Source organism: Mus pahari, chromosome 3, assembly GCF_900095145.1.
Source record: "Mus pahari chromosome 3, PAHARI_EIJ_v1.1, whole genome shotgun sequence".
Lineage (NCBI taxonomy): Eukaryota > Metazoa > Chordata > Mammalia > Rodentia > Muridae > Mus > Mus pahari.
The window spans coordinates 79216809-79242690 of NC_034592.1; the positions used below are offsets into that span (position 1 = coordinate 79216809).

Sequence of the window (25882 nt, forward strand, 5' to 3'; positions counted from 1 at the left end):
ACAATGTTTCTGTTATGTTATAGTAGAATGAGTTTTTCCTTCTCTTTGTTGGCCTGAAAAATGAGATGAGACGTGAGCCATGCAGGATAACTGAACTAAAATCGAGTTAGAAGGCAATAACAGTTGTTTCTGTAATCTTCTATAATGTCCCTCCTCCTTTTTAAAGCTTAAGGACTGATAAGCATAGATGTCAGATACCCACAGCACCGTTCTTCTGAAACTGCTGGCTCTAATGTTTCTAAAAGTAAGCTGTCTTTTAGTATCATTTGTTTGTGAAAGGTTGCATTCTGGTTTTGTGAAATCTTGCCTGGGGTATGCTTTTCAAGATCTGAATCTGTTGCTTTGGTTTGGGGACTGGTCAGTAAGGGGTTATTTTCTTTACAGTATATGGGATGGGGGTTGGGAGAATAGAACCTAGGCAAAGACTATATTCTAAATTAAATTTCTAATCTTACTGAGGCATTCAGAAATACGATGCTAAGCAATTGCTTTTTGTGTGTGTGTGTTTGGTTTTGGTTTCTACGCAGGTTCCTCTGTGCAGGTGTCTAACCCCAGCACTCAGGAGACAGAGGCAGGCGGACCTTGGAGTCAGTTCTTTTCCTAGTAAAGAAACTTTAGAAGGAAACAAATTTTACCAAAATCACAAAGCTAAACCAAGTATTTATTGTCCTGTTACAATGGATTCAGGTTTAGAGTATTTTTCTTTAGGCATCATTCTAAGTAGCACAAGGTGTCTTAAAATTCACTGTGTAGCCAAGAAAGACCTTGATTACTCGCCTGACTTTCTGAGATGGGTCACACTATGTAGCTTTGGCTGACCTGGAACTCCCTATGCAGACCAGGCTGGCCTTGAACTCAAAGACCTGACTCCTCTTCTTGAGTGCTGAAATTAAAGCCATTCACCACCACATCCAGTTGATCTTGAACACAGTCTTCCTGCTCCTGCCTCTCAAGTATATAATTAACACTTTTTTAAAATTAAAAAATAAATAAATCAAGACTTTTTTGAAATTAAAATTAAAAAAAATATCTTTTTATACATTTATTAACTTCATGTATGGCCTTGAGAAGAGGGCAATCTGCACAAGTCAGTTCTCTCTTTCCACTATAAGACTTTTGGAGACTGAACTCAAGTCATGATGTTTGAGGCAAGTACCCTTACCTGCAGAGCCATTTCACTGATTTCATTTTGCCAAGAGCTGAACCACCTTCCGGCCACCACAGAACACACCCAATGCCCATCCCCCTTTACACTGTTAAGAGCACTGTTTTCATACAGGAAAGCAAGCTGAAAGCAAAGGGAGTTGATAAAGTCTCATTCTCCAATACCAAGAATACAAACTTGGCACACGTCATTTGTGATCACAGGATGCCCTAAAGGACACACAGTACCATATAAACTGCATGGGGCTAAAGTTAATATCCTACTACCAGAACAGTAATATTACAGCAATCGGATACCTCAAATTAACTATGTGCCAAGAACATTATGTCATTCATTTTGTACAAGACTTACTGGAATATTTCTAAAGTTTGCAAATGATTATTCTCATAAATACCATTTTCAATGTTTGACAAACCACTATTTATGTATTTTTAAAATAATCTCAAATTAAAGTAGTGTACAGTGACTGCTATGATGTTCAGCATCTGTAACTACTTTGTGAATGTAAAATCCTTCAAGGTCCATAGCCAAACAAAAGCCTATGAAAGTCAATATCCTAAGCAAGGCACTCAGTGCTGCCTTCCCTGGTTAACAAAGAGCAATGGTGGGTGAGGCAAATCAAAGCAGCTATGCGCACTGCTCTGGAGGTCACCGCATCCTTCAAGAGCTTGTAGCAAAAAGACAAAAGTCAATTTCACTTAATAATGTTCCTGATCAAGCACTAAAGTTTTTTTTTTTTTAATTTTAAAAAATTGCTGGTATGAAAACTTTCTAATTTCTTTTTTTATTAGATATTTTCTTTATTTACATTTCAAATGCTATCCCGAAAGTTCCTTATACCCTCCCCACCCCCGCCCCTGCTCCCCTACCCACCCACTCCCCCTTCTTGACCCTGGCGTTCCCCTGTGCTGGGTCATATAAAGGTTGTAAGACCTAGGGGCCTCTCTTCCCAATGATGGCCGACTAGGCCATCCTCTGCTACATATGCAGCTCAAGCACTAAAGTTATTAATTTTACTACATGACTGTCCTTTGTATACACAATTTTAAAGTTCTGTGCGACAAAATGGACTGTATACATTTTTTCTGTATATCTAATACAACGGCTGCAAGTGCTGCACACGTGCTGAACTGACTCCCTAACGTGATTTAATTGTAAGAACAAACAACAAACTGTATTTATGCAGATTTGGTAGATACTGTATCAAAATGAATGAATGAATCTGCCACTTCATGAAAAGGAAGTAACACTATTTGTTGTCCATGATAAAATTTAAGTGTTTAAATAAAAAGCACAGTTTTGGAATATTTATACCACCACCACAAATCTGAGAAAAAAAGATTTTCTGATAAGAATGGGGTTGATATTAACATTTGTGACAATCCATATGTATTAACATTCTGGAGCAATCTATAAAACTCCCAAACCAACATTTCCCAGAGCCTGAAGAGATAAAATCTTGCCAGATACCAAGACCTATTCTAGGTATAAGTAGACAATAAATTTTAATGTGACCAACTACGAACATTTCATTATTACTATTACTATTTCTAGCCTCACAATGGAAGACACTTGTCAGACACTCCACCTAGACAGACTTTTAAAAATGTGTATATATGTGTGAACACGTGTGTCATAGAGTGGTTGTGCAAGTCAGAGGACAACTGTGGAAGTGAGTTCTTGCTTTCTACTATGTGCAACCTGGGTTCGAACTCAGGTCATCAGGCTTTGTAACCCACAAGCCACCTTTTATGTATCAAAAGAATATCCACAATTACTTGAAAGAGGCTACTAAAAACTTTTGCTACATATCTATTTAAAGATAGATTTTCTTCTTCTAACTAACAAACTGTAGATGTGGATAAGCACAGCCAGCCATCTTTTATTAAGTAAGACACTAAAGAGACTTGCAGAAATGTACACGCATAGTATTCTACTCACTCAATCTTATTTCAAAAGTTATTCCCCCAGTGTTTTCCATACATATAATAGATTTGCTGTTATTATTTTAAATGAATGCTTTTAAATCTCCCATCTGACTAAAGAAGACAATAAATATTAATACCTGTACTGCACAAACACAAGTTTTTGGATCCTCAATAAATTTTTAGAAGTTACAGTAAAGAGATCCAAAGACTATATATAGCATTTGAAAATGGTTGCTTAGTATGTACATGCTGAATAAAACCAACCAAGTCAAGAAATGAAACCCAATACAGTACTGTGTTCTAATCTTCAAAGTCTATTCAGTAGTTATCAACTTTCCCAACAGTGGCCTTCATAGCATAAGAAAGGAGAACAGCCTCATCCAATCTGGTGTGGGGCACATGGACCCTGCCACAAGAGAACTGGTAAGGTAGAACACGTTCAAATCCCCAAAATCTCAAAACCTGAGACCAGCAGGAGTGGAACAAGCTCTCTCCCTGTTTCTGTGGTGCCTCAGAGCACACATGCAGGCAGCCACAGGTAGTCAGTCGCCAGCAACTGCAATGCTTCTCCATGCTAATGGGGCTTCTTGTACCTTAGCTTTCAGCCAATGACCTTTTCCCACCATGGATATTCTCACCCCAAAACCCTGGTTGGTTCACCCTGAATAAAGTGTATGCATTCAAATTGATTCATTAAAGATCTTTGGAGCAGACCTTATCTAAAAGAGCCCAAACACAGAGGGAGAAAGCAGGAGGTGCAGAACAGTTACATTCACCCTAGACTCTGCCTCCCACTTCTGGACTGGCAAGCAGTGACCAGACACCCCGGCAAGAGAGACAGAACCCAGAACCACAATCTGGAACAGTTTTTTCCACTGTTTTGGATCTTCATGCTCTGACATTCTAGAGAACACAGGCCAAGCACCTTCAATGCCCTTGATTTAGATGTGCATTTCCCATGTAAGATTCAGGCCCTGTACATTTAGCAGAAACCACACAGAAGCCACGTTGTGTTCGCACTGTATTCCACCAGGTAACATGGAATTTTAACTTGTCACTTTCATTACTCTACCCTCTTACAAAGGGAGGCTTGTCATCTTCTTCCCACTGCAAACTTGCTGGTGTTCTCTCTCTCTCTCTCTCTCTCTCTCTCTCTCTCTCTCTCTCTCTCTCTCTCTCTCTCTCTCTCTCTCTCTCTCTCTCTCTCTCTCTTTCTCTCTTTCTCTCTCTCTCTTTTGGTTTTTTGAGACAGGGTTTCTCTGTACAGCCCTGGCTGTCCTGGAACTCACTTTGTACACCAGGCTGGCCTCAAACTCAGAAATCCACCTGCCTCTGCCTCCCAAGTGATTAAAGGCGTGCACCACCACGCCTGGCTGGTTTTCTCTTTTTAATTCACAAGAATTTTGACATTTTGTGGGATTTGTCACTGTCTGAAGTTTAATTCTGCCTTAAAACTTCAACTCATTATTTGTCAAAACACGTGCATGAATAGAGTTGTGCAAGGGGAATTCTTGGTGCTTGTGAGAAAACTCCAAGAAAACAAGGTAAGAGTTCTTGTGACCTGTTTTTTAAAAACAAAACAAAAACAGAGTTAGTTTTTCTTGAGATGTGCTTTCAAACCCCTCCCAGTTGTAGCAGATAGAAATGAGTTTCTTTAGAGTTCACCATGTTATTTGGTTTTATGTCTCTATGGAAACCAAGTACTTGCTGCATGTGGCTTGCCTGCCATATGTGGCTTGCTCTTATGATAGTATACTTTATTTACGTGACTCTATTTAACCCTCAGAATATAAATTGTCTGATGCTCTGAGTAAAGTTGGCTATGACATGAGACTTTAGTCTGCCTCATTTTTAAGCTCCATTCCCCCAGGTCCCACCACCTTTAGAGAGGTGAACAGTTATTAGTACATGGTTGATGATTTCACTTGCTTATCTGATGAATTATAATTTGCTCTATCATTTCCATTTTAATGCTCAATTTGTCCAGACTTGGCTGGTGGGGTCCCCTTCAAGCTGTGTCTTTCTGATACATTGTCATCATTCTTTGGATTTCCTTTACTAGTTTTTGTCATAATGAGATATTCCAGGTTCTTCTTATCCTAGCATGGAAAGTGGCAATCTCTTGCAGAAGTCTTGGCTCCTAAACTGGGAAACAGTGCCAAGAGCACAAGATGCAGGTGTTGAGTCTGCTCATTGTGATTAGGGTGCCACCTCTTCCCAACAACTTATAAGATCTAGCTCTCATCTGCCATGACACAGGACACACTGGGTGGCCCCTTAAGTCAATAGTTGCTAAGACATTAGCTGGAGTTCCCAAGAGTAACTAAAGATATGATGAGTAGATTTGGGGTTGCCCCTTGGAAATACAGTCTAAATAACAAAGTCATTATCTGACTTTTGATATGTGGTGAAAACAAGCTAGTAAAAAGACTATACTTTAAACCCTAAGTTGATAAGCAATAGTTTTATTTATATGGATAAAAGTCTAAATAAATATTTGCACTTTGGCTCCATGGTTCATTTCTTACACTCATGACCATGATTTAAGTGGGCTTTTCAACGCATGCCTAGTGCACAGAAGTAGAAGATAGGCACATGTAGGAAAATATAGTTTTGAAGACACTTAAAGCTAAACTTATAGAAATAAAAGGGTAAAATGTAAAATACTGTTTTGGCGTTTTTAATTAGCTCAGTCAAAGGCTGAGCTAATTAATCAAATGCAGACATAAGTAGTGCATGTAACAAAACTTATGATCTAAATTTATCCCTTACTGAGTGCCTGCTGTGCACTGAGGCTCGGCTGGGGATTTCAGGTGATAATGGCATGGTACCACAAGTTCATCAGTCAGTACAGTACTCTGGTCCAGATCTAGACTTTGGGATAGCATTAGGCATGTGGATCTAGATTGGGAATGGGAGCACCAGACATGGATCTAGACTGGGGAAGGGAGTACCAAGCACATAGATCTAGATTGAAGGGCACCAATAATGTGGTAGATCTCTGTACCTTTTATTCAATTTTTCTGTGAATTCAAACTTTTCTAAAAAAAAAAAAAATGCCTATTTTAAAAATACATACATGGGAAACTTGTTAGGTCTCAAACCCAGGACAACCAGCTGAGATGCCTATTAACATATCAAAACTGACCTGACTGCCAGGCACTCCCAGCATCCCTCACTCTCTACCTGTTACTGGGTCCTCCTGGCTCCCATACCCAGCCTCCTACTCTGAACTCTTTAGTCCAGGAGCTGGGCTACCCTTCCTCCAGTGGTTATTCCCTCTATGATCCAGCCATTTGGATCCTTTCACCCCTTTTCTTCAGAACTTTCTGCCTCCGGGCTCTCCCATTTTCTCTCCCCTCTCTTCATATAACTTAGTTTAGGGTCACATTCATTCTGGATTGTTCCAGATGCCTCTAGAGATACTCACTCTCATATCTACAATAAACCTCCTTCACCATATCTAGGAGCAGTTATGTCCTCCTTTATTTGTTTTTTGGGTTTTTTGTTTGTTTTTTCATTTAAAAAAAATTCTCTAAATCTACTAAAACAACTTTCTCCAAAGTTTTTCTCAAAAGATTAGGAGAGTCTTATTTTCCTTCCCAATTAGAAATAGCCTATCTTCCCATGGGGCTTTGTTCTATCCAAGAAATAATAATTACTACCACAGATTTATTTCCATCCTCAGAGGGTCACAAACTAGCATTATGGGCACTTAGATCTTAGATACATTTCCATCCTTCAGATTTTGTACAGCAGGACTTCATATCCCTCATCTGCCATGAGCAGTTTCTTTGCACAAAAGCCCCAGAGAATACCTTGCTATGTTAAATGATCACTAAGCCCTTTTAGATGAAGTTCAGTTTATAATCAGAACAAGAAAATTTAAATTAATAGCACTTAAGTACTGTATATTAACACATAAGTGAAGACACAGTAAAGAAACTGTGGAAATGGGCACTCCATTGGGTGAAAGTTTTCTATTGTAGGAAAGAAAAAGAAAAGCCAGAGGCATCTGGAAGTCAGTAACAGACAAGGAGGAGGAGGAGGAGGAGGAGAGGAGGAGGAGGAGCAGCAGCAGCAGCAGCAGCAGCAGGCTGGACATGGCCAGAACTATCTTCAAGAGAGGAGATAAGAGAATAGCAGAGAACAGCAAGAAAAAAAAATAGCAAGAAAATAGCACGGTGGTTAGAGGAATCATACAAGTTATAAGGAGGATGAGTAGCTGCAGGAGGGAAGCCTCTAAACTGGAACAGCCTGGGAGTTTAGGATCTAGAAGGAAGTGAGAAGGGCCAAGACGCTGTGTGGGCTTTGAAATGTATAGTAAGTACAAGTAAATAGAGACCTGCAGTTTGCAGACTATACATGTCAGTTGTGAGCCCTTAGAGGAAGAATAGATAGAGAAGTGGCTTTTCCTGGGAGACTGAAATTGTTTCACAGGTTCCTGAGTAATGCTGAAAGTATTTACCAGCAATCTTATCGTCTATCATAAGCTGAGCCAATATTGCCATTTTGAACCGAGTCAGTGGGCCTACCATTTTGGAGTACTCGGAGTTTTCCTTCAGACCTAACAGAATGATTGCTAGAAAGAAAGCAATGCCAAAATATTAAAAAATAAAAAATATTTTAACTCACGATTTGTTTAAGATCTATGTGCTAACTTCTATCAACACGTATCTATTTGATGACATTTTCAAGAATGAACTTTTAAGTGCAAAATGGAGTGGGACAAAGGTGATTAAAGGATGGCTAATTTTCCAGTTACTGCAGCAATGTGCACCATATTCAATATCTTGTGGTTAACATACTCTTTAAGATGTATTTCTAAGTCTCCTTGCTGTTTGGTGTCTCAGCACTTAGAACCATGCCAAACAAAGGGAGGCATCCCTGTGAACCAACTCAAAGGAACTTTAGAGGATAAAAATTTAAAGAGGCTAGCTGTGAACTTTTCAAATATCTATATCCTGATGGGATTGACATTCACAAAAAGTACCAGAAGACATGGAGCTAGCCTCAGACATCATGGTTGCATGTGGTTCTGCAACACAGGGAGGTTTAATGTAAGCTCTACTGCTGTATTTGCGCTGCTTTGTCACCTGTGTACCAAAGAACCCGAGAGAAACAGCAGCCGCACATTCCTAACAAAGACGCTCTCACTGTGCTTCAAGACCATGAGTCTACTCTTAGGTGAAGTAAGAGCCAATAGAACTGAACATGCTGCTCCTGACCATATGATTGCTACTGTTAACAGTATCACACTGAGATAAACCCAAATGTCAGCAAAAAGAAATCCAACTAAATTATGGCCTATCTATAAAGTGAATAAAATAAATAACTATAGCTACATGTGAAGATATGGAAATTTTCAGAAACATACTTCTTGTTGAAGCCAAACTTGGGGAAGACAGGAGTGATGTCTAGGAAGAGGCTGCCGTCTACAACCATTCAGTGACTGGCCAACACATATGAATTCCACAGGTCTACTGTTACTCTAAGCACATAGGGTATTTGCATTAACATTTCCAGGAAAGCTCCTATTATGACACAAAGGCAAAATTAATGGAGAATATGTATACTATATTAACATATCTATCTTAGGGTTTCATTGCTGTGAAGAGACACCATGACCAAGGCAACTCTTAAAAAGGAAAACATTTAATACGGGCTGGCTTACAGTTTCAGTGACTTAGTCCATTATCATCTTGGCAGGAAACATGGCAGTGTGCAGGCAGACCTGGTGCTAGAAGAGCCAGAGAGTTTTACATATTGATCAGAATGCAGGTGAGCATAGGAGACCTTAAAGCCCATCCGCACATTGACACACTTCTTCCAACAAAGCCACACCTAGTAGTGCCAAGCCCCTATGAGGGCCATACCTATTCAAACCACCACAGTGCCCTTCCACAAGTGTGGCCAAATCTGATTCAGAGCACTGAAGTAATGGAACTCAAGGAAATGGCAATCTTGGGCTGGAGTGGCTCGCAGTTAGGAACACTGTCTGCTCTTCCGAAGGTCCTGAACTCAAATCCCACCAACCACATAGTGGCTCACAACCATCCACAATGAGATCTGATGTCCTCTTCTGGTGTGTTTGATGACTGCTACACTGTACTTTAATATAATAATAAATAAATTTTTAGGCCGGAGTAAGCAGGGCCGTAGTGAGCAGGGCCTACTGGAGTGAGCAACCTTCATTTCCAGCAAACATGTGATGGTTCACAACCATCAACACAGCCACAGTGTACCCATATACATTAAATAAATAAATAAATAAATAAATAAATGAATGAATGAATGAATGAATAAATAAATAAATAAATAAATAAATCTTTTTAAAAATGAAAGAAATGAATGAATGAGACTGAAATCAAAAGAACGATGGGTCAGAAATGGTTGGGACCACACCTTGACAGGCCTCTTAGAGTCTATGTGCATATACTTTAAACAGATTAGTTTATTTGTCCCTCTATTTAAACTCATTTAAGGACTTGGAGGATTCAACAGATCTCTTGGTCCCGCTTTCCAATATAGCCATATTGAAAAAAATCTTTTTCTGCTTTCTGCTGTTAATTTGGTTCTTTTGATTGGCTTATTAAGGATGGGTGGTTGGACCTGACTAGTAACACAGATAGCGATCCCAAGTTCAATTACAGAAGAAATTCATCTCACTAAAAATAAGGTAAATCCCCCAAATGTTCATGCCATGCAAATGCTCTACATTGCCTTGTAAGCAATGCTGAATTTCTTTCTATGTATGCTAAGAGACCTCAATGGATAGAGGCTGCACACTCAATGTCTTCTGGGCCCAAGTACGTTATTGAGTAACATTAAGTAAGAGGGGCTATAGGAAACAGGAAGTGATCACCCCATCTGAACAATAAGGTCATCATATCTTTAGCTGATAGTCACTCTGCAGGAATGTTGGGCCCACCCAGGAATTCTCTTTACGTTTTCAAGAGAAAATATAAATTAAAATTCATATAAGGAAATAAATTACCTGATTTAAACAAAAGGCAAGTCATCTACTGAGTATTAGTGATATAGCAAGTCTCCAAGGAATCAGGTAGGAGATAGGACGGAGGTGCCAACAATAGGCTGGCTTTTTAGAGAAGAAGACATGACTTTCTCTGAGAAGGGGGAAAGGTAAGATACACACAAAGACACATGGAAGAAAAGCAGATCCTTGCCATAGGAAGCAGTGACAGAGCTGTGGGGAGCTATCCATATGGCTTCTGAACATCCCTGCAACAGGCTGGTTTTCAAAAAGATGTGAACATCAACACAGCACCTTCAGCATAGCCTCCATGTGGCTGAGAATCAGTCACCTCTATCAAGTTCAGTCAGAATACACTGAGTGCAAAGTTTCAAAAATAAACAGTTCTCAAGTTTTAAATTATAGACCATGTGAGTATCCTGATCAAACTTCATGTCATAGGTTCTATCCTGTCTGGGTCATGCCTCAGCCCTTTGTCCAGCACATCCGTGACGTATGTACATGCTGCTTAACCCTTAGTCCTTTACTATATTACTATGTCAGAGCTGCAGGACAGTCAGGGAAAAGCATAGTACAGAGAGTTCAACCTGCAGTTCAGAACCTGCAGATCAAACAAAGTGATCAACTGTAGCAGAGTAGGAGATACAGAGTCCTAGCCAGGAGAGTGTCCCCATATTGCTGGTCCATCATTATGCAACTATTATTAAATAGAACACAAAGATTAACACAGACTTCCCAGCAAGGGCCAGTGAGAGCAGCATCCCTCATTAATTCTGAAACCAGAAATAAAAGCTCTGACTTAAATGACAAGGTTGGAAAACAAAATACGTACTAAATGAGCTTGTGGATTCTAGACTAACATCATAAATGGGAGGGTTGGAAGACTTAAGACCTCTCACAAACAGGAAAACTGGACCTGGAACTACATGGTCTGTGACTGAAGCTTTCCAGCCTGCTAAGTGGTCCGGGTGAGTGGTACAAGTCTGTGTCTTCATAGCTTTTCTAAGGATTAAAACACAGATGTTCATTTCACTATAGATTAGGAAATGAGGCAAATGTTAGTGCAAAACCATTTGCTTTTACCGAAAGTGTAATAGACATAAAGTTGTCTTTAGGTTTTATTTACTAATTCAAAATGACAAGACAGAGTCAAGTGATTCTAATCAGGGTGTATCAGTCTCTTAAAGATGCAATGACACTCTCAAGAATAAGTCAGAATGCATTCTCCTCTTGATGTTTCAGTCTGGACTGTACCTTGCAAAAGTTACCAGTTATCCAGCTACCACATTTTTAGTTTCTGTAACACCACCACGTAACAGGAAGCACGAAATAGAGAATTTTGCCACTAACTTGGTCTTTCAGACTTGGTTTCTGGATATACAAAATAAATTACCCAATCAGAAGTTCCTAAAACAGAGGTTTTTAAAAATCATGTGAGGAGGGGCTAGAGAGATGGCTCAGTGGTTAAGAACACCGATTGCTCTTCCAGAGGTCCTAAGTTAAATTCCCAGCAACCACATGGTGGCTCACAACCATCTGTAATGGGATCTGATGCCCTCTTCTGGTATAGCTAAAGACAGCTACAATATACTCCTATATAAAATAAATAAATAAATAAATAAATAAATCTTAAAAAAAAAAAATCATGTCAGACTGTCAGGTCTGCTGACCCTTGATTGACCCTGGAACCCACATGGTAGAAGAGACCAATGCCCCCAAGTTGTCCTCTGTCCCCCAGACATGTGTGCATATTCTCACAAATTACAATTTCAAAAAGTATTTATAATCATGTGATGAGAATGTTTCCCAAACTACATGTGTCTACAAGAGGATATTCTGCAATGGGGAATATAGTTACATTGTAGCTTAGTACTCCTTCAAACACTCCAGTGACTCTGCTTTAGACCTGACATTTCTATTGTTTTAACTGGAAGGGAAGCACAGTGAAAGCTTGTTCTGTGTCTGTACTGCTCAGTTTTAACTAGCTGTTTTTATAAATGAGAAGGAACTTAAGCAAATCACAAATATGAAAGGTTCTCATGGTTTAAGTGAATCCAACTCTTTGTAGTATTGCATAGGTTCTTTAAATCATCTCAATAACTGATTTTAAGATTAGTATTAGCAAAAACTACATTTAATAAGTAACGGGCAAATGAGATTACCAGGACAACTGGTAATTGCCAAGAACATATATAATTTCATTTTAAAGTGACCCACTTCCATAAAAGTTTCAAAGTACTTTCTTTTTCTGATAAAAAATTAAGCAAGCCCCACATAAAACTACTAAATTCTATGAACATTTCAAAGAATATGCCTTTCTACAAATTCTTTTTAGGTGGAGACCGTACAATTACAATTATCCACTGAGGACATAAACCAGCAGCCTACAGGTGGGAGGAGACCAACCATCCACTTAAATGGTGCATAGTTACTTCAGGGTACCTTGGTCCCACACTTCCCAAACCCCAAAATGAGGGCCTTTTAATACAAAAGTCACAGAACCGTCAATAATCCAATTGCAAAGACCACTCACTGTTTTATAGAAACAGAGGCAAACATTTTAATTAAGAGGTACAGCTAGTGTCTGGCCATAGTACAGGGCACTCCCACATGCCTCATGCCAGCTGTAGAAAAGCAACATTCAAACAGCTGATTTAATTGGAAATGCAAACTAGCACATTCCAATTTGGCTGGGCCAACTAATTGGTAGGTATGCACGTTTCTAACAAAATACCCACCCATGTTACAGATGTTGTTCTCTATAGGAGCACAGGACTGGTAACAAACATTAATGAAGCTGAAATAAGCTATACTTAGTGAGATCGACCACTTGGGCAGGGTATCACATTAGCTTAGACAACTAGATCATGTATGCCCAAATTAGAACACAACTAAATAAAAAGCAAAGCATTGTCCTGTGCAAATTTAAGAAGCAATGAGCTCCACAAGAGGAACAGGGTCAGCAACATACATTTGAGAAGTGGCCACTTTCCTGTGAACGAGGTCAAGCCTGCTGCAAAAAAAAATGCAGAAAGACTGGGGCCTTCTCTCTTTAGAATCTGATGTAAACCAAAACATGTGTATCCTGCGCAAAGCAACACACTACAGTTATCAGAAAAAGAAAAAAAAAAATCCATGAATGGTTAAAAAACCAAACCAAGTCAAACCAAACCCCAAAAAACAAAAACAAAAACAAAAACAAAAACAAAAACAAAAAGAGGGAGACAGTAGCTACATCTGCTGCCTTCTACAGCTTGAGACCAAAACTATTATTCTTTTTGCTTCCAACTGAAAAAATTGAAACATATGAAGCAATGATTTTCACATGTGATAAAAGACAACACAAGGCAGTGCTTCCATTGAGAAAGGAAACAAGTGGGTGAGCCCTACAACTGTCCTCGCCACAGCCTGCAGAGATTCTTAGGGGTGAAGAAGTGAAGAAAAATTCAGAGCCTACCTCTCCCTTCTGAGTTGAGGAAATGGTACACAAAATTTAAAAGTCATTACAGATATTTTATATGTTTAAGGAGGTAAATGAACATTTAAGAAGAAATAAAGATCTATTAAAAATTACAAAATAGCCGGGCATGGTGGTGCACGCCTTTAATCCCAGCACTCAGGAGGCAGAGGCAGGTGGATTTCTGAGTTCGAGGCCAGCCTGGTCTACAGAGAGAGTTCCAGGACAGTCAGGGCTACACAGAGAAACCCTGTCTTGAAAAACAAAACAAAACAAAACAAAACAAAAAAAAATTACAAAACAAATTTTTGTGTACAAGAAAAAATACAATGTCTGGATAAAAAACTCACTGTTGCAAAAACATATTAGTCACTGTAGAAAAATGCATGAGTATAAATTCCTATCAATAGTATTAGCTAAAAACAAAGCATAGAAAAAAAAAACAAGTAAAATATTAAATATGCCAATGAACACTTCAGTATGAAATAAAAAATATTTAAAGAACTAAGGTTCCATATTTCCCCAATGATTACGAAATCATAAGCTTAACAAACTATAAGCAAGACAAACAGAAAGAAAACCACACTAAGAGGAAGAAATTACAAGCAAGCCAGCCAATTACAGAGAGCAAAGGGAGTGGAGGTTTTTGCAGACTCGAAGTGGCAAAACAGTAAGGATGGCAGGTATTTTTGTTAAAGTCGTTAGAAACAAGGAATCAACATGAAATGCTGACAGACAGAGCCACATTCCTGTCAAGCTAGATATTTTTATCCAGATTTTTCTTTTTTTTTAAATTGCCTTCCAAAAAGTACAGAATTTCACAAAACAACCTACAAAAAAATACTGGCAGTGTTCCAAGTAAGAAAGCAAGGGATGATCCATGAGACTCCTTATAGAAATCAACAATATTTACAGCTAATGAACTAGCGATGAAATAATAAAAAGCATATAGTTAATTAGAAACACAGATATTGCCAGGTGTGGTGGCGCACGCCTTTAATCCCAGCACTCAGGAGGCAGAGGCAGGCGAATTTCTGAGTTCGAGGCCAGCCTGGTCTACAGAGTGAGTTCCAAGACAGCCAGGACTATACAGAGAAACACTGCCTGGGGGAGGGGGGGAGATAAAAAACAAACAAACAAACAAAAAGAAACACAGGTAGAAAAATGAAATTAAGAGTAAAGAACATGATGAGCAGAGAGTGAACTGATAGACTGTAACCCAGCAGGTTTAAATTCAGATTATTGGCTCCTTTATATGTAAAAGAGAATCTGAATAGTTTTTAGAAACTAGTTATGTGCTTACTTAAAACTAATAAAAGAAAATGAGAATTATCAGACAGAATCAACAATTCTCATGCTTATGGGCTTGCAAATTCTGAGGAATCATTCTTTATAGAAACAGGTAAGCTTGACTACCTTAAACCTGCGTGTAGCCCAGGCTGGCCTTGAACCTCTCTCTGGTCTTCCTGCCTCTGCCTCTCTGGAATTACAGGGATAAACTATCACACCCTAACTTATCAGCTGACTCTAAATTCCAGGGCCACAAATCCCTTAAGCTGGGTAACTTTTACAACCTATGGAGAAATTAAGTATCATCCGTCTGACAAAGTTGGAGCCAGTGAGGATCCTGTTGCTCTGTAATGTCAACTTAAATACAATCTCTATGGTTCTTGAGTGACTATAAAATATTGCACACATCATTGTTAAATAATGAAGCATCATGGTTATGTGAACAAATTGTAAAGATTAAAGCTTATAAACAAAACTCCAATTAGGATGGCAAACTCGATGTGCCAGGTGTACCTGCTTACAGCAATACTGTAAGGCAAAATTAGAAGTACTAACTTGTCTAAAGTTATATAAAACTGAGATGTAAAACATTGAAATTAAAAAAAATGCTCATGAATTAAATAAATAGCCTGTAACCAGCTGTGGAGGGAAAGCTGATCTCTGAGAATATTGAATACTGCCCCGTCTCTTCAATACCTACGCTGGCAAGCAAAAGCTCCTGATTTCCCCAGAACACTCTCCAAAATTGTCTATCTTTTTTGAGCTTTTATTTTGATTTCTATTTCTTGCTGTTAAATATTTTTTAAAGCTTTGTTTCGGAAGAAGTCTGCTAACAACAGTTGTTTCTTGCAGCTGTGCTTTCTTTTAATTCCATCGCTTCACTCTTAACTAGGCCTGAAGCCATTTCTTGTCTTGGCCACCTATGACTTACATTTTGATATAACTAGTTTCCTAGCAAATAGTTTTTTTTAAAAATATTTTTAAAGTTTTTATTTGTTTGTTTATGCATTTTCTTATATGCGTACACTATAGCTGTCTTCAGACACATCAGAAGATGGCACTGGATCCCATTACAGATGGTGATGACCTGCCATGTGGTTGTTGGGAATCGAACTCAGGACCTTTGGAAGAGCAGTTAGTGCTCTTAACCACTGAGCCCCAATTCTTTATGTTTTTAATATATCCTCACAAATCTGAGCCTCAAGCTAAGAATAAAATTATTGTTAGAATATATTTTAGACCAAGAAATATGGTTCTTCCTAGATGGGCATCAGGCAGCACCACTGAACAGGATACCCACATATGCAGTGTATTCTCCATACTTCTCTTTGGCTCTGCTCTGATGGGAGCTGCTCTATTAAGTCGATGAAAGATCGTCAACATCCTAGTCAATTACATGTAGGCAAGGTGTAACTAATAATTAATACAATTTGACATGTCACACTTCTTAAGACGGATAAAGCATATCTGTAGTCCTGTCCCTAAATATAGTGTACTCTTGTTATACAGCAACAATTTAAAAACATACTTTATAGAAGTCTAAAGAGTTTTCAGTACCATTGGTATCCATTGAAGGCTCATGCCCTTAGGATAACCATTGACTAAATCATACTAATTTGTTCTGCATTATATTCCACCCTGACCGTGCTAATTACAATAATAAAACTTGAACGCTAAGTGGTTCCTACTTCCCCTAAGCCCATGCTAGAGGTTTAAAAAAAAAAAAAAAAAAAAAAACCCTGAGTTCCAGGAATAAACACAAGAAATGGTTCAGTGGATAGAAACCCTTAACTATTACTTCCAAGGACCACAATTTCATTCTCAGCATCCATGTTAGGCTGCTTACAACTACCTGTAAACTCCAGCTCCAGGGGACCCAATACCTCTTCTGCACCACCACCACTCACAAACACAGACATACATACACATGACATATATTTAAGAACAGTACTAGTAAAAGATGAATCAATACTCTAAGCCAGGCTTGATGCTGCAGGGGATGAACTCCTAGATCTGATTTTCTACCCAGTGTAACACAAAGTTGGCACCAAGAAGAGAACACCAGATAGACAACACCAAGACACTGAATCAATATTTAAGAGACTATATTCCAAAGTCAGACACATTGCAAGACCAAATGGACCTAATGAGCAAATTTTACTTTTGTTTCTTAATTTTTCACTAATTCTCACAGAATAACAGCTAGTTATATTTGGGCAAGCTGAACTAAATACTATGAATGTTGTATTCCTCTAGATTCCTTCTAATTCCACATAAATACTCTTTGAGAAACTATAGTATAGTTCCCAAGCAGCAGCAGGCTGTAACTTCAAGCTCAGATGGGACTTTCTGCAGCTCTCCACACTACGTGGAAGTTACTCACTCAGCATCAAGTGGGATCTAATGAGACAGGGAGGGAGGGAGCAAGAAACAGAAGGGTAGGGATACAGCTGCAGGGCTGGCAGGGTACAGCAGTGTACAGTCAACATGCATGTATAACCTTGAAAATAAATGAATTTAGATTTCATAAAGAAAAACTGTGTCATAGCTCAGCAGTAAAGCATTCTTGACTTGTGAATGAGACCCTGGAATTGACCCCTATCCCACCCCCACCCCACCCCCACCCCACCCCCACCCCACCCCCACCCCAGCAATGAGGAGAGGGGTAGAGTGTCTCATGACTGTTTGATGAACAGAATATGTAACTATGTGCATTTTGTGACTAGGTCATAAAAAGATGGGTATTATCTATCTGGTCCTCCTGAAGTATGCACTATATAAGAAATCCAATTACCCAGCTGACCATGCTGCATGCACTCCAAACAACAGTCGAGCCTTCCAACAACATCCTGGCATGGCATCAGACATGTGAAGGACGCTATCATTTGCATACTAGACGACCATGCACACAGCACTGAGCGCCAGGAACAAAAGAATTACCCACCTTAATGCTGGCACTATCCTAACTGGCAGGATTCAGCCAGCATCTGAACAGTGCCTGATTTACTATAGCTAAACTTAAGGTGTTTTCTTATGTAGTGATACTGAGACATAAAATAGTCAACCAGTATGTGGGTATAAAGAATATCAGATTGTGTAGAAAATAATATATTCACTGACTTGGTCTGCAAAACCAAGGAGAACAACAGCCAAATATGACATAATATATCTCTATTGAGTTACTTGACTGAACATGGCAAGTATTTATTTGCATTGGCTAGTAGGAATCTATCTTCCAGAACATATCCAGAACATAATTAGCTAGAAAAATGTATAACCAGGATCATGCCAGAAACATTCATTTAGTGTCAAATCTCAATTTGGTACAAGTCCACTGGTAAAGAATAAGGATTTCAGTCCCATATGTGGATCCCATGCTAAGAGAAGTATAAAGAACCAGTCTTGAAGGGAACATGGAACTCCACTTTCTGGAAAGCCAGAAAACTGACACATTAGGAGATTTAAGAAGTAAGGTGCCGCCACAGCTTTAAGAACACTGACAAAACAAGTGGAGACAAAATGGATGGATCTGATTCTTAGCCTTGAACTGTATATTCCTGGCATTGCAGAGGTGATTTGAGAACAGTTCTCAGGCATATGTGTTTCTTCTCACCGTGGGCTTCTAGTTACACTAAACAAACTATGAAGGGCTTTATGTGCTCACTGCTGCCTCTTGTTGCCCTTATGTAAACAAAACAGGCAAAATGTAATAGGACATCAAATTAATGAACCTGTTACTGCATCAAAGAATTCTGGAACTGTGCTGAGGTGACAGGTAAGGGCACTGCTGTCAGCACTGATGGCCTGAGTTTGAGCTCCAGAACCAACATGGTTGAGGAGAGCACCAACTCCCACAGGCTGTCCTCTATTTTCTCACATGCAAACACCAAATTAACTAATTAATGTAAGAGAAATAATTTTTTAAAACATTTATAATTTAGAGCTTTCAAGACAGTTTGTCAAATAGAGGAGTATACCACCAAGCTTGCTGACAGTTACCCACACAGTGGTGGGTGAGAACTGACTTCCTGCAGGTTGTCCTTACACCTTCATACATTTACCATGATAGCACATGTACACACACACACACACACACACACACACACACACAAATGTTTTTTTAAAAGCTGTTAAACTTTTTGTCAAATCTACATCCTAGTTGCACTGATACAATCACAAATAAGGACTAAAAAAAAGGGAAATTAACACTTAATCTTATTCCTGTGTTGACGTATAAAAGTTTTGCAGTGGAGAGATGAAGTCATGGGATCAGAACCATTCTAAAGCTTCAACTAGGAGATAAATTACAAAACAACAACAAAATTGCCTTTGTTTGTGTTTCATCAAAGCTGATTAAAGTGCATCCAATCAGAAGAACTTACTGCCACAGAATCACCGGAGCTGTAAATGCCACCAGCTCCAACTGCTGAGCTCAGGCGTTCTGTCATTGGTCTCAGTGATGCGCTTTATTGTAAATTCAAACCTAGCTCACCATCAAAACATTGCTAGGACTTTTTCTTTGACAAATTCAAACTAGAGAAAATGGTTAACAAATAAATAATCCTGGCTTGCAATGATAATGAAATAAGAATATTATACAATCACAGCTCTGAAACAGGTCCCTTTCCTGTAGTCCTTTTCACCTATCTAAGCCTTTACAACTGCTGAAAAACTGCCTTCACATCCACAAAGCCCTGCTTCTGAGGGTAGACACACGAAGTCTGTGTGGTAATAGAGGATAGACAGAGAGACGCAAGAAGAGCACCCCGCTTCTCTCCTGAGGCAAGTCTCACTGGACTGAGTGTACATGCCTTGTTTAACTTGAGTGACTGATAAGAGAATCAGCAACAGGAGAGAGCTGCTGTGTCCTCTGAACATAGAGCAGAGCTCCTCAGTGGGAACAGAGAAGCTAGGACTACTGAAAAGGTAACTTAGGGGTCAAGGCACTGCCATATTTGCATTGGGTAGAAATGTAGTGCACAAGCCCTGTGGCATGCTACAGCGTCTTCCTGGTGCACTGTAACACTTACATACAGGAAGAAATGACAAGGTGAGCCACTGAACTTTCAAGTCACAATTTTCAAAAGTTTCTATGTTGGAAAGGCTTTTGTGTCTTATTGCTACAACACTCATCTGGTTAACAAGCAACTTAAATGTGCCATTTGTGTGAAAGGAATGTACAAGTGAAAGCTAGGTTCTTAGAATGGAGAATCTCAGGAAACTGAGATTCTCAAAGCTAAAGTTATCTGACCCCCTACCCCAACCCATGACAGTGCTGACACAAATGGTCTCTTCAGGCCTCTGAGATTGGGCTTCCCTGTTTGAAGGTATTATCCACACAGTAATGGCATGGGTGGTTTTCTTATGAGAGAATTCTTCTCATGATACAACTCAGCCATCCTTCACCTCCATAACTAAAATGGCTAGGTTGCAGCATTCCTGGGGAGAAAAGCATTTGTAAGTTTGAGGCATAGGCTAATAATTTATACACAAAAGAAAACTTTATTCCTTTGTAAAAGTAGAACAAGAAATATGTGTGAAATGGATTCTTAATGTTACACTAGGAAAGTCAGAATGAGCCAACACTCTTTGTATGACTTACTTAGGAGAGAACTAGGATTTGATGGTTAGCTCATATACATGGAAGGGGTTTGTTATCCCTGTGGGCTGACTGAAACATGGGTGCTATGACAGATGCATTTAATGGTGTAAGATAGAGGCATGGACCAGAAGCCTCAAGTCATTGCTGTCCTTTACTGAGTGTTAGTATAGGGCATCAGGTATCCTGACAGTCACAAAACTCAGCATACAAAGTAACTTTCCTGTCCTTCTCTTTCTAGCCCTTCGCTTCCTCCGTGGTACTTAGTACAGGTTACTTACTTATCTGTTTGGTGTTTATTTATTTAGAGTTTTGTTATTGTTGTTGTTAAATCATTTGTTTTCACTGTCTCTTTCACTAGAACACACAAGAACTCATCCTATTTGTTCATCACTGTGTCTCAACTGCTTACCACAGAACTAAGTACACAGGCATTCAATAAGAGAGCTTCAAAGTCTAACCAAAGAAACACAGTTTTGTCTGTCATTGTCAATATGTGGTCCTGGTCCCTCTATTCTTCTGGAACTAACACACTCATAAAAACATCATCCTCCCAAACAGAAGATTCACATGCATAGGGCTAGGAGTGCGGCTCAGTCGGAAGAGTATTTGCCTAGCATGTACTCTGGCCTGGGTTCAGTTCCTAGAACCACTTTCACTGGGTGTGAGACCAACAGGAATCCTAGCGTTCAACAGATGGTGACAGGAGGAACACCCTTAACTATCCTGGGAGCACTAGGCCAGCTTGAAATATATGAAGCATTATCTCAAAAACGTATTTCTAAATTCTCTGCAATGTACATATATATCAGCTTATAGTCTGGTGCTATAACTTCTATTTTAATAAAGGTAAATTTAATGAATGTCTTTTTTCCATGAAACTACTTGAACAGAATCACATTTGGCCCAAAATTCATGTCATCTCAAATTGTAAGTTAACCAAATTTTCAAATATCATCAGCTCGTATCTCCGGACTCACTCAAACTCTACACGGCAGGCATACTTCCTAAGACTGCCCTAAGGTAGCTTTCCTTGCTATCAAGGAAAAGGAATTCACTCCTATCAACATTTCAAAATTATATTTAATCAAAGCTTCTATTTTCTGACTATGAACCTTTATTTGTAATAACCAGTAGGTGCTTTCATTAAAACTAAATTTCTATACATCCCACTCTTCTGAAAGTGATTAATACATAAGTACTCAAGAATGAGGCAGGACCAAGACCCAAGCTCTAGGTTACAGCCTCCCCTCACTGTGGCCACCTCAGGCTCATTGGTGTCATGTCTTCATTCAAATTCATATCTCAGCAAAACTGAAAATCAGTCCATGTTTTGATCCTTTGGAACTGCATTTACATAGCTGAAATCTTACACATGAAAATGGCAAAAGACCTGAATTCTATACATGAAATGTTCAGTTTGTAAAGATCTGTACTCACAGTAAGGTTCAAAAATGATTTGTTTTTTGAATTCTACATTCTTAATATCAAGAGCATCTAATTAAACTGACTTCGGGGCTAGTGAATAACTAGTGAAAGTACGTGGCTTTTGTGTGGCCCAGTGTTCCATCCTCTGCACCAAAACTCAACCAGACTTGTTTTCCTACCTAAAGACAAAATCTAATGTACAATCTGCTTGGCAAGACTAGCGAGAGCTTCGGGAAAGTTAACAAGTGCATGAAGCTCGCAGAGAGCTGCGGTAACCAGAGAGGACAAGTGTGAAGGCATCAACAGTAAAGCTCCATGCAATGCTGAACGTGGGAGTCGGGTGTTAATAGTAACCCTCTCTCATCCAAATGGAACTCTGTGTTAGCTGCTTTCTCAGAAGTCATTAAAGCATGAATCACAGTCAGAAAAAGACATTGTAACAACTTAACTTAAATTAACTACAAATGCAACTTGGTCATTACTCCTCTTTGGAGGGTCCAGGCCTTGTCTTGAGAGTGGATCTTGGCTTCCTTACCCAGATGCCATTTCTAGCTTCAATTTCAGTTCTTTAAAGGCATCAAAAACAAAAACAAAAACAAGGGGGAATGGAATGGGGGTGTAGAAGGGTAACTAGGAAAGGGGATATCATTTGAAATGTAAATGAATAAAGTAATTTAAAAAAAAGCAAAACAACAACAAAAACCACAGCACAGTATGACACAACAGTATTTTATACGTAATCTTTTTTTTGGGTTTTTTTTTTTGNNTTTCGAGACAGTGTTTCTCTGTATAGCCCTGGCTGTCCTGGAACTCATTTTGTAGACCAGGCTGGCCTGGAACTCAGAAATCCACCTGCCTCTGCCTCCCGAGTGCTGGGATTAAAGGTGTGCCTTAGTTATGATAAGTGGAAAGCAACTTCTGAAAGAACTCATTTTTCTCAGTCAGCAACAGTTTTTAAAGAAATGGCCCTTTGTTTCATAATACCCATTCATTACAAACTATGAACCCAGCAGAAATTCAGAAACACACATGCCTCTTAGCCAGTGAGCCATACAAGCATCAAACATCACATCAAGAAGTGTGCTGATAACAGACAGCGCACTAGTTTATACCAAGAAAATGAAGAGCACTGAATTCTCTCTGCTTATTAGGGTTAAGTCTAAGCAACGGCAGACTGCTGGCATGTCAGAATTCAGGCACAGAACTGAGAAGAGCTAACTAACAGGAAAGATTTCCACAGTTTTCCTGTCATAGGTGCTGGTTCCTGACCCAGTGGATCTCATCATCAGGAATCTGGAAACTTCCAGGCTATTTTAAAAAATAATTTATTTTAGTAAACTACACAAAGAGAGTCAATTTAACTCATATTTGAACTGAATGTGTCATTAAAAGGCATCTTAATGAAATCACAATAGTTCTAAAATAATCCCATGAATTTTTTTTCTAAGAGTTATAAAAATGTCTAAATTAAAAAAAAAAATCATAATCTTAGCATTCAGGATGCTGACATAGGATCCAAAGTTCAAAGCCAATATGCTATGTAACAAGTTCAAGGCTGAACACAATGAAGCTGTCTCAATTTTTTTTTTTTTTAATTTTAATTTTGTATTACAAATTTAAGGGGCTGGACAGATGGCTCAGCGGTTAAGAGCACTGACTGCTCTGCCAAAGGTCCTGAGTTCAATTCCCAGCAACCACAAGGTGGCTCACAACCGTCTGTAATGGAATCTGATGCCCTCTTCTGGTGTGTCTGGAGACAGCTGCAGTGCACTCATATAAATAAAAAATAAATAAATCTTTAAAAAAAAAAATAGAAATTTAAGATGTGCCATTAGCATTATGAAAGGTAGTTCAGCATTTACTTAACACCAAATTTTTTGGTGATATAGGTTTAAAATGTAAACACTTACTGATGTTGTTGGAAACCTGATTCAGTTTATCCTGGGACCTGCTGATCAGGACAATCTTCATTCCACGCTTTGCTAACTGCAAACAATGAGAGAGCTGAATTACACCTCTGAAGTTTATTCTAAAACATAAATTAGATGAACTCCCATTTTAAGAAAAACCTCACTAGGTGATAAATCAACCATACACACACACACACACACACACACACACACACACACACGAATGATCTAAAATGAACAGTTTTCAAGAGATTGCCCAGAACCTTAAGTGTCTAACCAAGCATTTAAATCTCAAACCACTTTGGAAGGATGTTGGCTTCTACTTTTCATATTAGACCTATCTACATGGGATAGACTTTTTTATATTATTATACATCTAAGAATTCTGTCATTTCAAGTTTAGGATTTAAAAAGTTGTCATAGGCTAGATGCAGTTCCTACATCACTCTTAAAAATTTGCATTTGAGACTTGTGGTTAATCTTCACTGTTGACTGGAAAACACACTTGTGGGTGTGTCTATGAGAATGACTCTAGAAACGTTTAACTAAGGAGAGAAGATCCACACTAAATATGCGCTTCACCCCATGGGGTCCTGAGATCACTGTTAAAAAGCTGAGCACAAGACTGGAAGTCAAACTAAGCCTGCCTTGGGTTGCTTCTGTTACAGTAGTAAGTAACACAGGCATTAAAATTAAAGGGCAACCAAAATAAAGTACATTAACCATTGTTAATGAATAAATTAATAAAGAATTTCTTAAAGCAAATCTACATACATATACACACAATACAATGTAATGTCGCAGAGTGACAAACATTTACAGCAATGTGTTCTTGTCACAGACACACAAATAAAGAGGTAGAGAAAAACATTAATAGGCTTAACACTTTATACTGAACCAACAGACAATTTACAAATGAGCAACACCCTGGATGATATGAACTATAAGTGATTCAGTAAACTAATTCCCAGTTATAAATCCTAAAGTCAGCTTTTATTAAGTAACAAGTAATATTGGAAATGAGGCTGTGGAAGATCATTTTTTATAAAAATAACAAGGCCTGGTAATTTGCTAAATTAATCTGCTATAAAAACACTAAAGAACCCATTAGCTTATATTGATACTTTAAGAAAAAAAAGAGAAACACATTAACAAAGGAATAAGGCCAGGAAAAGCTCTTCTTTATAGAAAACACCAAGCAAGCATGGTAGTTCAGGTCTATAATTCTAGAGGAAAGACTGCCATGAGCTTGAGGTAAGCCTGAGCTACATACATAATGTGTTAGATATAGTCTAGCTTAGGCTACAAAGGAAGAGATAAGTTAGAAAAATACTACTAAAATTATGGCAAAATCGTCAATGGGTGTAAAAAAACATTAGACTAAAAATTAGCTAGAAAATGGGGTATATATAGTCCCAAAATATCATGTCACATACCCCTATTACTTTTATAATGAAGAATTTTGTTAAACATCTTAATAAATTGTTTGCCTTTACATCATCAGAAATGGAGCACATGGTGACTACTGCCTCTTGATAGGATGAGGTCAAGAGGATTAATACCACTTTTATTACTATTTCTGTTAAAAATATTTACCCTGAATCTAATCTTGAGACAAATTCAATTTTGTCTGCAAAACAACTGACTTGCATTCCTCAAAGTGCCACTTTTATAAGGAGCTGAAAGAGTATATGTCAGTAGTAAAGCTCCACCCTAGCACAATGACTGGGGCCAAGCAGGATGACTCAGTGAGTAAAGGAACTTTTGCAAGCAAGACTTGAGTTTGATCCCCAGGACCCACACGCTGTAATGAAAGAATTGACTCTCCCCACAAGCTGTCCTCTGATCTTCACATGCATGTTATGGTATGCAAGCATCTACAAACACACATACACAAATAAACAAGTGTGGACTAGAGAGATGGCTCAGCAGTTAAGAGCCTCTGTTCTTGCAGAGGACCCAAATTCAGTTCCCAGCAACCAAGTCAGGCTGCTCACAACTCCCTGTAACTCCAGCTCCAAGGGATTCAATACCCTCTTCTGGTTTCCTGTGTGGTGCAATCTCTCTCTCTCTCTCTCTCTCTCTCTCTCTCTCTCTCTCTCTCTCTCTCT

General features: G+C 38.8%; 1 protein-coding gene across 1 annotated transcript in view; it reads right to left on the reverse strand.

Annotated features, from left to right (window-relative positions):
* The window catches only part of Hsd17b12 (hydroxysteroid 17-beta dehydrogenase 12), a 124814-nt gene that overhangs the window by 57052 nt on the left and 41880 nt on the right, over window positions 1-25882 (reverse strand). Inside the window, exon 3 of the mRNA XM_021193400.2 lies at window positions 23772-23847. Within this exon, the coding sequence (XP_021049059.1) occupies window positions 23772-23847 (76 nt within the window). The remainder of the gene's footprint in view (window positions 1-23771; window positions 23848-25882) is intronic.